We start from the raw sequence: 15,233 nt of genomic DNA on the forward strand, positions 1-15,233 counted from the left end.
CATCCATCTCCCCTATCCCCAGAGATACGCTTCAGGGATACCGGGGTTAGGTAGGTGCGGTGTAAAAAATTGAAGTGCGTCAGTTTAAACCTTGCGTTGCATGAAACCGTACAGTGAGGGAGCCGATCCGTGCCCATTGTCTGTGTTCCAGCAGAATGTCGAGATCCGCCTCCCAGGCAGCCCGGGATGGTGGCACCAGGGGGGGTTGAATCCTGTTTCATGGCCTTGTACAGGAGAGAAATCAGTTTATGCCCCGTGCCGCAGGAAAGGAGGATGTCCATGGATTCAGATTTACATCTTTTTACAGGAAAGAGTCCTTTAGTACGGAAGCTAATACTTATTTGTTTGTGTTCCACAAGTTTGCAGTAGTAGAGTTTGCCCCTGTGCAAAACTCAGATATTCCAATAAAGAAGAGCAAAGAGTTTGATGCTAACACATTTTGAAACGCAACACAACTAGTGCCCACTTCCGGTTCCGGGGGTTACTTTCCAGAATCTTCAGATTAGTTCTTGCTTTGTAGGAATGTTTTTATGGACTGGTCGGGAAAGGGTCTATATATTTTTTTTTATTTATTCATTTCCACCGGATTCCTCCCTTGATTTAAATGCAGCTCTATCACTAAATAGCTGTTTATTTTAGGTAAGTTTCCCGTAAAACAGAGCAAATAATACATATGTATATCATTTAAAAATGTTTAGGCACAGCATAATAAAATTGAAAACCTCGTACAATACTATAATACAATAAATTCGTAAAAACCTCAAATGCCATAGGTTACCATACAAACTGTTATTGCATTAAAATGTAATAAAATACAACGTGCATTTCCATAGCCACAACTACAGTCGTGCCAGCACTATCAAGCAAAATTCTCGCTGTGCAAGGGACAAGTATTTAGATCTCAACATCCAGGCAAAATATAACAAGCATTTGCAATGCAATAGGTCTCGCATTTGCATGATTTTGAGCTATTGGCATTGTAAATGACTGTGGCTTTAATTTATGTCTTCTGAAAACCTGCAGGCATACAAGTACAAAGTGCACATGATAAAAAGCATTGTTATTTGCAATGCCAATAGGTCAAAGTTTGCAAAATGCGAGACCTATTGCATTGTAAATGCTTGTTTACTCTGAGAGGTAGCCCTGAGACAAAATAGTTGTGTATAGAATAATTGCACCTTCTATGAGGTGAGGAGAAGAAAATCAGAGCAACTAGAAGCTAAACTGTAACACATAGTCAGAACAAGAGTTTACTGGGCTGTGGAACCTTTGAAGTTCATGGACATATTGGAAGATTTGCAAAGACACTGACCACAGTGCCTTCACTTTTTTTAAATTTGAAATAAGAATATCCGACCGATGCCTTTTTCGGTCTCTGTGGTGTGCTGACATTTTTATCAGGTGATGTCTGATTCTAAAATTGAGTGATTACTGCAGAAGATCTACTTCTTAACTCCCTCATATTATTAAGAGATGGGAGCTAGGTGTTTCGCCAGCCTCACTATAGACTGCACTCCGTGGCCTATTACTGTAGAAATATACCAAACAGAATGGTTCATATTAAAATGTTGTTTGGCCTGTTGATCGTCTCTTCTTACTACATTACATGGGTGCCCCTCTTCTGTGTTTTCTGGCGTGATATTAGCAGCTATAATAGTTAATGAGGAATCCAGTTGAGTCCCTCTACCGCAGATGTATCACATGGCAATTTGCAATTTGTGTTCTTTGTGTAGAAATGTCTGCCCTTCGCAAGTTGCTGCCTAATTTTGTGTAATATTTCTTCTATTCAGGATGGTGAAACACCTTTGATAAAGGCAACCAAGATGAGGAATATTGAAATTGTTGAACTTCTTCTGGATAAAGGTGCTAAGGTTTCTGCTGTAGACAAGGTAAGTTTGGAAATCACACAACACTTAATACTTGCCTGTACTTATCTGTAAAACCTTTACCATGCATATGCCTTTACCATTCATTCCTTTGCAACGTTAAAATAAATAATACTTTTAAAACCTTTACCACGCATATGTCTTTATCAATCATGCCTTTAGAACGAAATTAGTTGTAAAGCCATGCGTGGTAAAGGCATATTTGTGTTAAAGGCTTGCATGATGATGGCTTTCTGGTAACGGTCACACGTGGTTATGATTGCGTTGTAATGGCTGTTTCTGTAATACACTCATACATTATATTTACACATTTTGAAATATATACTCGATGTATTTTTGAATGTTAAAATATATATGCATATTAGTACTTATAGGATATGTCATGTCTTAAAACTTCCCAGGCGTAGTCCTGTAATTCTTTGTGAAGGCCTAGGGTTGGAACTTTGCTTCAAATGTAGCGCCTGATCAGAATTTGCAATGGTTTTTGGTGGTGAAGTGAGGTTTACAGTATGCTGGTATCCCTGTTGATTTGCCGTCTTGAGATGTAACATATGCTAAGGCCTGTTTACTGTTGTTCCTGGACATCAAACCCCAGAATCCTTCTCGGACAGGGAGAAATGCGGGTTCTCTCTTGAACTTGATGTGTTCCAGCCTTTTCTTGTTTATAAGTCTGCAACCTAGAGGGTTCTTCATCTTCTTTGTTCCATCTCCAATAAAGAGATTAGAAGTAGTTCAAACAAAGAAAAAAAATCACAGGTCATCAAGATAGCAAAAAGTTAACATTTTCTTAATTAATTTATCAATTCGCCAAATTGCCCTCTAGACACAAAGTACTCATAATACAACATTTTAAAGTTTTATTCTAAGTTTAAATGCAGGCATCGCGATGGTTCAAGGAAATCGTTTTCTTTTTTTTGTTACAGAAAGGAGATACTCCTCTTCATATTGCAATCCGCGGAAGAAGCCGAAAGCTTGCTGAACTGCTGCTGAGGAATCCAAAAGATGGCAGACTACTGTATAGGCCTAACAAGACTGGAGAGACACCATACAACATTGATTGTTCTAATCAAAAAAGTATTTTAACTCAAATATTTGGTGCCAGTAAGTACACATTTGCCATTATTACACACCATGTCCCTTCACAAAAAATAAATGTGAAACGGAGTGAGGGGACGTTAACTGTGACAATATGCACTGCTGTTTCACTTTGGGATATTGCATTAGCAGTGGACTTTGAATAGTTTTGCAGCAACCTCATATTATAGAGTTTGTTTACTTTGAACGCTGATCATCTTTTTTTTTTTTTTTTAAATCTTATTGCATAGCTCCATACATTGGATGGTTCACATTCAAGTGAATACACTTAAAAATCTGATTATAAACACAAAAGTACTACACAGGATGCTTAGAATTTTTAGGTCTCGCTGAGTCAGCGCGCATGCGCTGCTCGGAGAGACTATAGTAGGTGAGTTTTCAAAGTGCTGCTGGCTGGCGACAAGCTTGCATTCACGCGACCGTGCACGCGCGAACCGCCAGTCTTCAGCAGCACTTTCAAAACTCATCTACGTGAGCGCGCGCGCACTGACTCAGCGAGACATGCAGCTCGCCTCCGCCGGGTCTTCGGGTCTTCCCAGCAAGTAATAAATCCGGCTTGTTCCTCATTGCAGGATGCATTTGGAATGAAGACTGCAGAGGTTGGCTGGCTTTAACGTGCACGTATCTAGAGCAGAGTCCGTCTTTTCTGTTTGCAGAATGCATCGGGGACCCGTACTGCAGAGGATGTCTGGGTGTGTGCGCCAGTCAGCTGAGCTCTTTGTTTCCCACGTGCGATCTTCGGCATTGCGTTGTCCTGTGTGCCGCTGAAATCCTTTCTGGAGGAAGGCATGCAAACCTGGCAGCAAACAATGCTGAACGTGTTTTTTTGGGTTGCTTAAGCGATTGGAGAAGAACGCTACTGCTCTTTTCCATATTACTGGCTTTGGCATTCTTTGCCATTTACCTCAGTTTCACAAGATCCTTTTACACGTACTGTCTTTGTTCGCTAATTTATTGGATTTCAACTTTTTGTTGTACTAGTGCAACTGGTAAATTCCACCAGTCATGGTGGGAGTCTTTTTTCTTAGCTGAGCTGGTTATATATGGGCCAGTCAAGAGAAGTTGCCCAGTTTTCACACTGCCAAATATTTTTTATATTTTATAATTTGTGAAGCATGGAGAGTGTTGAGAAATTATCCAGTTTTTGCCTCTCATATTTGAAAGATCCATCTTGTTCAATTAAATAGTAACTTGCTCGTATAGAACTTCAAAATGAGCAGGATGTTTTCAGATGGTGTATTTAGCCATAAGAGTTCATTCAAAAAGTGATATGTATGTATGAAGTGGATATATATAGTAATATGCCATTTTTTCCCGTTTTTTTACCATTGTTGAGTGTGGGAAGGTTAATTACATAGTGCCCAGTAGCGTTTATTGTGTGTGTGTGTGCGTATGTATCTATGTGTATATGTATGTATATATGTATGTATATATGTATAATTTTTTTGTTTTACTGAAAAACAACAAAGGGTAAGGTAGAGTTAGTCAGTTGAAATGTTCAGTAAGGACGTAATTTTTTGAACTAAAAAAACACAAATTCACCAGTTATAGTTATCTCAAGTCCTATAGTTACTATAACTCACACCTCTGCCATGCACAATTTTCTCATCAATATTTCATGGCCAGCGTTGCAGTGATATCAATGATGTCATAGAAGATATCATGAGTAATGTAATATGTGGGGTAATTAGCTGTGCATGGCGAGGGCACGAGTTATAGTTACTTGAGATAACTATAACTTGTGAATTTCTGATATTTTTTGTTTAAAATGTGACGTTGTTACTGAACATTTCACCTAACTATAACCTTACTTTAACATTGTTTTTTTTCCAGGTGATTTCTAGGGTTTTTCTGTATGTAAAGTAATATTTTGTTACCATATGTAAAGCTGACCCCTGCCACTCATGACCTTCGGCTGTATGTGGGGGGAGGGCGTGTTGGCTGCAGGGAACCAACCTCACGATTCGAGGTTGATCGCAGGCATCCAACCACACACTGCGCATGGCCTTTTGTTGAACACAGCGTGAGATTGCTTGCAGCCATGCCATGCATTGAACTCCCCGCATGCAGCCACCCCAAGGCAGCCAACCCTATGCCGCACACGGCCTCTGATTGTGCTTGGGGTTGGCCGCAGGGCCGGGCTTCTGCAGAAAGCGCATGCCCAGTCTTTGCAGTTTGATGTAAGTGTAGCCTTTGGCCTCCAAGGCGTGCAAATGTATCTGCAAAAAGCACATTTACTCGCCCAGCTCTTGTACTATCTTCAGGAGCTTCTATGGTGATCCAGTGATCTGACAGATGCAAGACATTTCACCAAACACTACCATAAAAGAATGACTACTTTCTTTGCACTTCAGATAAAAATGGGTCCGTTCTCTGCTTGCAACGAACGCAGGATCCACTAACGACACTGCTCTTTATACCACATTCCTGGCGCCTTCTTCCAATATTATTACTTGGGGCCATGTTACCTGGAGCACCCTCTGGCAGTCCTTTTAAGTAGCCGGTGACCCTGGCTTTTGAGACTCGTATTTCAATGTTTCTCATTATAAGTGAGTGACTGTCATAGAAGTGGTAGGAACTCCTACAGACGCGGGCCCGTTACAACCAAGGATTTCCTGTATGTGGGGCCCGTTACAACTGCAGAGTTCCTGTTTTTTCATCGCCAACAAGAGGTCTCACGTCGTGTGTGGCACATTGAATGATGGCTTCCTTCTTCGCAACAGCAGTTTGCATGCTACGATTTATGAGTATATATCAGAAATGTCAAAAGTGAAACTGCAACTTCCAAAATGCAGCTCATCACTGGTTTAACAAGCATTTGCAATGTAATAGGTCTCGCATTTACGCAAGTTTAAGCTTTTGCCATTGTAAATGACAATGTCTTTTGTTTTAAAAACTAATACCAAAACAAAAGGCATAGCCATTTACAATGCCAGTAGCTCAAACTTGCGTAACTGCGAGACCTATTGCACTGCAAATGCTTGTTTGTCTTTGAAGTCCTACTTCCCTTCCCTCCATCCCTCCTCCACCCAAAGGAAACATCCACAGGACTTGTTTTTTTAATGATCATTTTTTTTTAACTTATTTTAATAAAACTTTTGGTCGAAGTTTGTAGAATGTGGATTTAAATCAGCAGCAAAATGACTTATTGATGTTTCTGATGTTTCCCTTTTAGGGTGGGGCCGCCTTCTCTCCTAAGAGGGAGGGCACCCATCATGCAGTCAACCAATGTTAAAATCACAGTATATTTTCTACTATTTTGGTATCTATTTCCTGTTACGTGGTTTTCCATTGTCTCCTGTTTTCTTTCCATCTATTGTATTTTGTCCCATCAAAACCTACTTGTGACACGTTTCGATTGTTTAGGTCTCGCAGACCTGCGTTGGCAGCGTGCATGCGCTGCTCGCTCTGCGAGGCTTCTTGTAATCGTGATATTTCTAAAGTGGAGTTTAAGCCCCACCCATCATTCTTATTGGCTGGCGTCATCGTTTATGCTAAACGCTGGCTTGTGATTGAAAAAGCGTCTTCCTTGTTACCACCCTGTCTCCTTCTCGGATGGCCCATCCGGACTGGATCGTTTACTTGCGGCGTGACAGTCTCCTTGATATAGTCGGTGGGAACTTTTTTTCTCATTCGCACAATGGCGACAGCTTGTTATTAGTTGTATGGTCATGCTGAGTGCTGCTCCCGCTTTAGGGACACCGCGCTCCGTTTATTTATTTTTACTGTAATTCGGAGCGCGGCTCCCGCTTTTGGGACACCGCGCTCCATTGATTTATTTATTTTTACTTTAATTTGGAGCGCGGCTCCCGCTTTAGGAACACCACGATCCGTTTATTTATTTATTTCTATGGCTTATTTCATTGTTAGGTGTTGAGACACAGGACAGTTGGAGACATGCGTGTTTAGAAGTGGGAAGTACACTATGGGTACGCTTCTCCACGTCCTTCATCACCTTAAGCTTCTGCGGCGACACCGAGTTGTGAATAGCGGGCATTTTAAGGCCCACACGCACAGAGGACTGCGGCTCCAGGGCGGCGGGCGTTGGGTTGCCTCCTACCATCCTTCTCTGAGGGCCAGCCGGGCAGAGGCAGGGAGGAGAGTAGTAGGCTCACCTCGCGGAAGCGTAAAAGCTTTTGGTGCACTAAAGCAAATAATATACACATCCTAAACATGTGATGTAGAATATTTCTTTTTGTAGTCAGGGCACGTTTTGATTATAGCAGCCGCTTTTTCAACAATGCCCCCGAATTCCCCTCCTCCTGCCTTTCGGAACCGAAAGAAGGCATTGCTCGCAGCTGCTGGTTGCCACGGGTTCACGTTCGATGTCGGATTTCACTTATACGAGTAAGTAAAAATGTTTTGTGTCCTTGTTTTACATCCTTGTTTCTCCACACCCACTCAGGGGATTTACCTGGAATCAATTGTTCACTGCAAAACCCTACTAAAAGTGTCACGTTTCTTTTCACGCTGGTTATGTACATTTTTGGGGGCGGGGTGGGTGTCTGTGTGTTACCCTTGTGTGTCCGAGTGTTACATCCATGTGTCTCCACGCACCCGCTGAACGTTTACCGGAAATCTTTTATTCACTGCAGCACCCTAGTAAAAGTGTTGCCTCTATTTTCACACTTTTTTATACACTTTTTAAACGGTGAACCCTTATGTCAGCCGAATTTCACTTCAGAGGCGCTTTATTGTGAGTCCAAGGTCACTTGGAGTAAATATGTTTCCATGTGGTATTTTTATTTCCTTTGCACATCTACTTGCACATTTGAGGAAATATGAATTTTATGATCAGTTATGTCCCCTATCGTAGACCCCAACGGCTCCATGTGCATGCTACAAGTACATGTATGTTCCCTCCAGTTCCAGTTATGAAGACGCAAATACATGTGCGTCCACCGTCAACATGTCCTCTTTCAGATCCGCCATGAATGGGTCAGATATTCCATTCCTAAGTATGAAAGGCCACCGACTTTATGTGGTTCACTTTCCACATTTTACAGATTCAGGCGAGTAGGCCCTGAATTCTGTCATCAAGCCTTTTTCTGCCTTCTGCCTCTGAAAGCTCCAGTCCGAGCCCGCATCTGTATCCATGAACTTTGTCCTACTCCCTGCGCGGCTAACGGTGCCTGATCCGGCCTATTGCCTGCCAAAAACTGTATTTCACCTTCAAGATTATCTGCTCCGCTCCTCATCCGATGCATTCCTGTCTAGTAGTTTAGGTAAACATTCTTCCAGCTGCCGAGCAAAGGGCCAGGCCTCACAGTCCTCATGCAAGTAAATCATAGCCCCTGTTACCATGGAAGATTCCTGCCCCCTCGCATCTCATGTAGACACTTAGACGCTTGTACACGCACTAACAGTCAGTATAGAATAGATTCCGTCCTAGAGACCTTTCCTTTTGGATAATACAGTTCTTTAAACATAAGATATTAGATATGATTTGGGATTAGGTTGACATGACCCCTCAGACTTCTGTCTCCACATGTAGAGCTAAATGTCAAGTCCCCTTCACCCTCTAGTTGCACGTCAATCACACGTCATGCGGCTGCGCGCGCATCTCTGCCAAATATTTCTGCTGACATTGCAGGATTCTCTTATGGATCCACCCACTTGTGACATCATGTTTAATGACGTTTCTAGTTACGCCTATATGTACGCCTTTTTTCATTACGTATGTGTATTATTATCTGTATTATCAGCTATTACGCCTCCTGCATCTGTCTTAATGTAATGCTTTTCATATAAATATCTTTACTTGTCAATAATGTATTGCCTTCCCTTCCTGAACCCTCGTGGTGATGGAATTTGAAGCCTATGGTTCGAACCGTAATTCCTTTGTAGAGGAATAAAGCCTTTCAGAACCTCTAATACCACGGATTCTGCCTCTTATTTTTACTGAGTTATTCTTACTAGACTTTACCGCATAAAAAATAGTACCGGTAATGAAATATTTACCACATAAATTGGCGCCCGAACAGGGACACTTTCTCATCTCACGCGCCGGAGGTGCGTTGCAGGCCCGGTCTCCTGCCACAGCTGAACGGACAAAAACGCGTACCTGCAGGATTTCCTGTATCTCCCTCCGGCCAAGCGGGGGTGACTGAGGCTGCGATCAACACCCAGACGAGGCGGTGAGAAGTGCGAAGTATCCCGACCAGAGCCTAGCTGAGAGAGCAAGATCCGAGGTATACAGAGGCCCACCAGGTTCCGAAGTTCCGAGTCCAGTCGAGTCGAGTCCAGTCCGGTCCAGTCCAGTTCAGTTCCGAGGCCTTCCGTTCCGCGCTACCCGGTGAGTACCGTTGCCGGGGAGGCATTTAGACGTGCACATAGGTTGTGCCGGTCAAGACGGGTTTGGGTACACAAATCCGGTCTGCACTGTTTCAGCAGTGTATCTGTACTGTTTAGCAGTATATCTAGTATGTCTTGCATATAATTCAGTATTATCTAGTGTTAGTATTATGTCAGTAACTAGTTTTCTATTAGTTATCATCGTTCGTTAAACTGTTAAATGTTAAATGTTTTAATACGTTCTACATATTGTGGTGTGAATGATTGTTCATTATTGTGTTTATTGTATTAAGTGTGTTCAAGTAATAAGGTCTAAAAATGCCGATCTTTTCAAAATTAAGACAGATCAAAACCAGAAAAGGGGTACTCGAAGAAGCTGTTCCCATTCCACCTAGGGACACTCCAGGGTACTTTATGTATCATAAGCATGGCCTAGATGCCGTATTATTTCTTGATCTATCGGTGGACTACACCAAGGATTTACCAGAGAGTCAGAGGTGGCCCGCAGCGGGGACCTGGGATGCAGATTGCATCATGAGAGTAGAAGAAGAATTATGGAAAAAGAAAGCCAGACAGTCACAGAAAGATGCCATTGAATTATGGCGTAAAGAATCATATAGACGTACAGAAAAAGCGCTCAGACAGGAAGAGAAAGGTAGGGAGAATTCGAATAAAACCCGAGAAAATTTATTAATTGAGGAAGGTACCCGAGTAAAAGCAGAACAAGTAGACAGACAACGAAACACTCTTATGAATGGTATGTATCCTCTTCTGGCCGAAGGGTTACCTCAGGCCACCCCGGAAATACCGAAAAACTTGACACCTCCATTACTCCCGATAAAAGCACATCCCAAAACAGCAAAAGATATTTTCCTTTCTTCCTATTTAGATGATGTAGCTCCTGAATATGCTAATGTTCCGCCACACACACCGCCCACCGATGGTGCTCAACGCCAAGATCATCCGTCTGTATCCCCGCAACAACAAACTCCTACGCACATTCCCACAGGTCCATCTGTTTCTACCGCTTTTCCTACCTCTACAGTTTCTATCTTACATCCAACAAATCCTTTCGTGCCTAGCACCTCAGACGGTGCGACAGGAGGTACGACAGATATTTTTGCCTCGCCACCTCGAGGAAATAAATTATCCCTTAGAGATTTAGCATACGAACGTACACCCCAACTAGCAACTTCCGACATGTTTAAAGAGCATCTAGTGGATTGTAGATATGATCCTGTGCCCGGTAGACGGGACGGCATGCTGCTGTCATCACTACGTATACGACGAGCTTCAAGGTATTTAGCGACGCTACCAGGAATGGTGGCACATTTAGATAATATATATCACTTTGTCCAATCAGGGCGAGGCCCTGAAAGTATTGACGAAGCTATGGAATACCAGAAAGTGGATGTACAGAGACAACTGTTACGCTTCTTCATAAACTGTGTGATCAGAAACAGAGATAGGCCTGGGGTAGATCAGGAGGAAATGCAAGTACTTACCAGATGGGGCCAGAATATATCAGAAGGGAAACATGATAAACAGACATGTATAGTAGTTATGTGCCGTAAGATTCGCAAAGAAGTAGAACGAATACATACAGAAAGATTAGAGTCAGATCAACATGAATCAGAGGGAGAGGAGGACGAAATGCCTACAGGACACTTAGAAACGATGGCTTATGTAGGTAAAGGAAGACCTTTTAATAATACCAGATGCTTTAATGATCCGATACGTCCGATACGTCCAGAATGTAATAGACATTTTCAAGCCCCTATGTTAAATACAAGGTCTCCTGAACACCTATTCCAAGCCGCTGATAAATTACTCCGAGACCGAAGGGGGTACCATATGCTCGATTCCATGGATGAACAAGAATTGGCCAGGTCAGCAGTACAATGGGCTGACAGTCCCGACAAATACAGTGAAGATGCACTAGCACACACGTTTCTGAACCTTGCCCCACACGAACAGCGTTTAGCTGGTATATACATGATTCAACACCTCCTTATATTGTATAAAAGCCAACACTCCGATCCTGGACCTTTACCTGACATATTGACCGAATTACTCACGAATAAATGGAGAGGGTCAGGTACTGATCTAATTAAAGAAATTCTAGAATTTCGAAACCAGTATATAGTTTTCGTATGCCCAGAACATGTTCCAGTTCCCACTATGGGAAGAAAAATGTATCACATAGATAGACAGAATCCCTTACGCGAAGTACACCCAATCAGGGGTGAAGACAATAACTTTAAACGCGTGTTTGTGTACACGCCTATAACTAAAATTGAATTATTAGAAATGAAGAAAGTAGTACCCAGCCATGACAGGGATCCAGCAGGTTTCCACCGTGAGATAAAAGACATGTTACTCATGGGAGAGTATACCTACCCCGACATTATGAAAATATTAAAAGTATTAATGCCTGCCGGTATTTACGAGAAACTCAAAGAAAAGGAATGGGAGGTGGGAGACCAAAAGATAGATTGGACAGCATTAGAAAACGGAGAAAAGGCCCGAGCTGCAGGATCAGGGCTTGGGGAAAAGACTACAGCCCTACCAGGATTACTAGTGCAGGTACTGCCACGTTTATTAACTATGAAAAAGGAGGACTGGGGTGCAATCTCAGCCTGTAAACAAAAGCAAGATGAAGACACTAGTGATTTCTATTCCCGATTTGAAAAATGTTTTGGTATAAATAGTGGCATAAAAGCAAGTAGCGAGTCATATCCACATCTGTTTGTGAAAAAATTAGTTGAAAATTCCCTACCGCAAGTTAAGAATAGAGTATTGAAATTTGAGAGTACCTGGCAAGGTAACACCCCGTCACAGATGTTACAGATGTTACAATATCACCACAATAGAATTAGAGAAGAACAAGAACATGAACAAAGACGTATGAAAGACACGAAAATGAAAATGCTTGTGGCTCAGTCAGTTCCAGCTGATGGTCATAAAAAGGGTGATTCCGCAGGTCCGACGAAAGGGACATGCAACTATTGTAAACAACAAGGTCATTATATACACGATTGTCCAGTTCTGAAACATAATATCGCCACGGGTAGAACCCAGGAAAGACCACGTCCACCTAGACAGGATCAGAACCAATCACAAATCCCTCAGCATGCACAATCTAGGCCAGCTCCGACACAGACAGGCAGCTCCACAACAGACCGTAGCAACGCCACAGCAGCAGCCTATTGCTGCCACACAAGCAACAACGCAACAGATGTACCAGTATGCACAAACTGACTATCCCGATTATCAGCGATACACATGAAATAGCCTAGAGAGGGAAGTTGGCTTACCCCTTATCGAGGTTCCTGTAGATCAAGAGGGACCTTATGTACATAGTGAACTATTAGGGGAAGACAGAAAGTTTTTACTTGACACAGGGGCAAGCAGAACAACTATACGACGCAGTGAAGTTCCAGGGGCACCCCTCTCAGGCTCACAGAATATTTCCTTTGGATTCTCAGGAAAGCCTATCATTAATGAAGTATCGCAACCCCTACCACTTACGGTTGGTCCATTGACACGAACTACAGATTTATTGCTTACTAAATCATGTCCAGAAAACTTGTTAGGTATAAAAACATTGAAAGCTCTAGGAGCTATAATATGTTGTTCTCCGGAAGGAGTACGATTATTTTTACGTGACTTCAAAGGTCACTACGTGTCCAGAGACATGGATCACCGGCTGCAGAATTTACCTACACATTTATGGGCACAAGGCCCCACTGATGTTGGTTGCATGAACATTACACCATATCGAGTCACACTAAAAACAGGAGTAGTACTGCCGCGAATGCGACAATACAAGTTACCACCAGATGCTGTTGTGGCTTTACTGCAAATCATTGACGAGCTCATTGCACAAGGAGTGGTTGTGGAAACCGACTCCAATGTATGTAATTCCCCGATAATTCCGATTCTTAAAAGAACGGATCCAAAAGCACCACCAGTATATCGATTAGTTATTGATCTGCGCGAATTAAATAAATGTATTGTACCACAATACCCTGTGGTCCCAGATATCTCTTCATTACTAACAGCTATTGATTCAGAAGCAACGTTCTTTACTGTAATTGATCTCAAGAATGCCTTCTTTAGTGTCCCAATAGATCCGGAAAGTCAATATTTGTTCGGATTCAGTTTAAATGGACGAAGTTTTAAATTCACACGCGCACCTCAAGGATTTACAGAAAGCCCCAGCATCTATAGCCAAGCACTGAAACGAGAACTTGACAGTATCCACATGCCAGTTAACACTGCCCTGCTTCAATATGTCGATGATCTGCTGATCACCGCCCGAAGCGAACCTGAATGTGAAAAAGCGTCACTAACGGTTTTACGATTTCTGGCCGACAAGGGGCACAAGGTGTCCCCTTCTAAGCTGCAATTCTGTGTCCAGCAAGTTGTTTACCTTGGGCACTTGCTGTCCAAGGAGGGAAGACAGCTTACACCCGACCGCATCCAGTTAATTGCTAACATGCCACCACCCAAGACACAAAAGGAGGTGCGGGCTTTTATAGGTCTCACTTCATACTGTAGGCAGTGGATCCCTCAATATGCATTTCTAGCAAAACCACTCATTCAGTTGACAACACAGGAGGCAGCCACATCGACTGTCCTCCCTTGGACTCAAGAACATACACATGCCTTTGAAAGCTTAAAGAAAGCTTTATGCCAAGCACCTGTTTTAGCAACACCATGTTACAGTAAGCCTTTTACACTCTTTGTTACAGAACGCGAAGGTACTGCCTTGTCAGTACTCACTCAGGAACAAGCAGGATCACACAAACCATGTGCTTATTTCTCTAGTACATTAGATCCCGTAGCTCAGGCTCTTCCTGCGTGCCTGAAATCAGTGGCAGCAACAGCTTTAGCAATCAGACAAAGCGATGCCATAGTGTTAGGACATCAATTGACCGTACAAGTACCACACGCAGTAGAGGTTCTCTTGAACCGCACACAAACACAACACCTGACTATAGCAAGACTCACCGGTTATGAATTAACATTGTTTCAGCCACACATAGAAATCAGACGCTGTAATACATTAAATCCTGCCACACTTTTGCCAGTAAACGGAACAGATCCATTAGCACACGATTGTATTGAAGTCATTACTATCACGACGAAACCCAGACAAGACTTGACAGATATCCCTTTATCAGATCCGGACCTGACGTTGTATGTAGATGGTTCGTGTATGAGAACAAGTACAGGAGAGTTAGTGGCCGCTTACGCAGTCACAACAGACACTGAAGTCATTGAAACAAATTGTATTAACACTTTGTCAGCTCAAGCAGCAGAGCTCATCGCTCTGACACAAGCCTGTATTCAAGCCAAAAATAAGAAAGTCAACATATACACAGATTCACGTTATGCATTCGGAGTCGTCCATGACTTCGGCGTATTGTGGCGAGAGAGAGGTTATTTAACTTCTCACGGTGCCCACATCCAACACGGACCCCTCATTCAAGCTCTATTAGACGCGATTCATCTACCTACTGCAATATCGATTGTGAAATGCAAAGCCCATACAAAAGTTACCGATATCATTTCTCAGGGTAACGACCTAGCTGACAGAACAGCTAAACAGACTGCTCAGGCCCAGACTCATACAACTGACACGACAAAGACAATAGTTCCGACACCAACACATTGCATGACAGTTAAGGATCCCGCCCTTGATGTAATTGACATACAGACACATGCTACACCAGAAGAAATAAAGAAATGGACTGAATTAGGAGGGATCCAAACGGATCAAGGATGGATGACGAAGGAAAAATCTATATGGTTTCTTCCCGACTCCATGGTTCAAGTCATCATTAACACAATACATAGTCCAGCGCACCTAGGAGAAAAAGCTATGCTAGACAGAATTCAACACATTTGGTTCAACAAACACTTGCTAGCAGCAGCCAAACAGAAAGTACG

The 15,233-nt window shown here is 42.6% G+C and overlaps 1 protein-coding gene across 7 annotated transcripts in view; it reads left to right on the top strand.

The window, feature by feature from the left end:
- Window positions 1-15,233, top strand: part of KIDINS220 (kinase D interacting substrate 220) — a 1,251,292-nt gene that overhangs the window by 348,350 nt on the left and 887,709 nt on the right. For all 7 annotated transcript variants that reach the window (XM_085610740.1, XM_085610741.1, XM_085610744.1 and 4 more), the window contains exons 11-12: window positions 1,791-1,889; window positions 2,810-2,987. In XM_085610740.1, coding sequence (XP_085466866.1) covers window positions 1,791-1,889; window positions 2,810-2,987 — 277 coding nt within the window. The remainder of the gene's footprint in view (window positions 1-1,790; window positions 1,890-2,809; window positions 2,988-15,233) is intronic.

The sequence above is a fragment of the Triturus cristatus genome, chromosome 6 (assembly GCF_964204655.1).
Source record: "Triturus cristatus chromosome 6, aTriCri1.1, whole genome shotgun sequence".
NCBI classification, from domain to species: domain Eukaryota; kingdom Metazoa; phylum Chordata; class Amphibia; order Caudata; family Salamandridae; genus Triturus; species Triturus cristatus.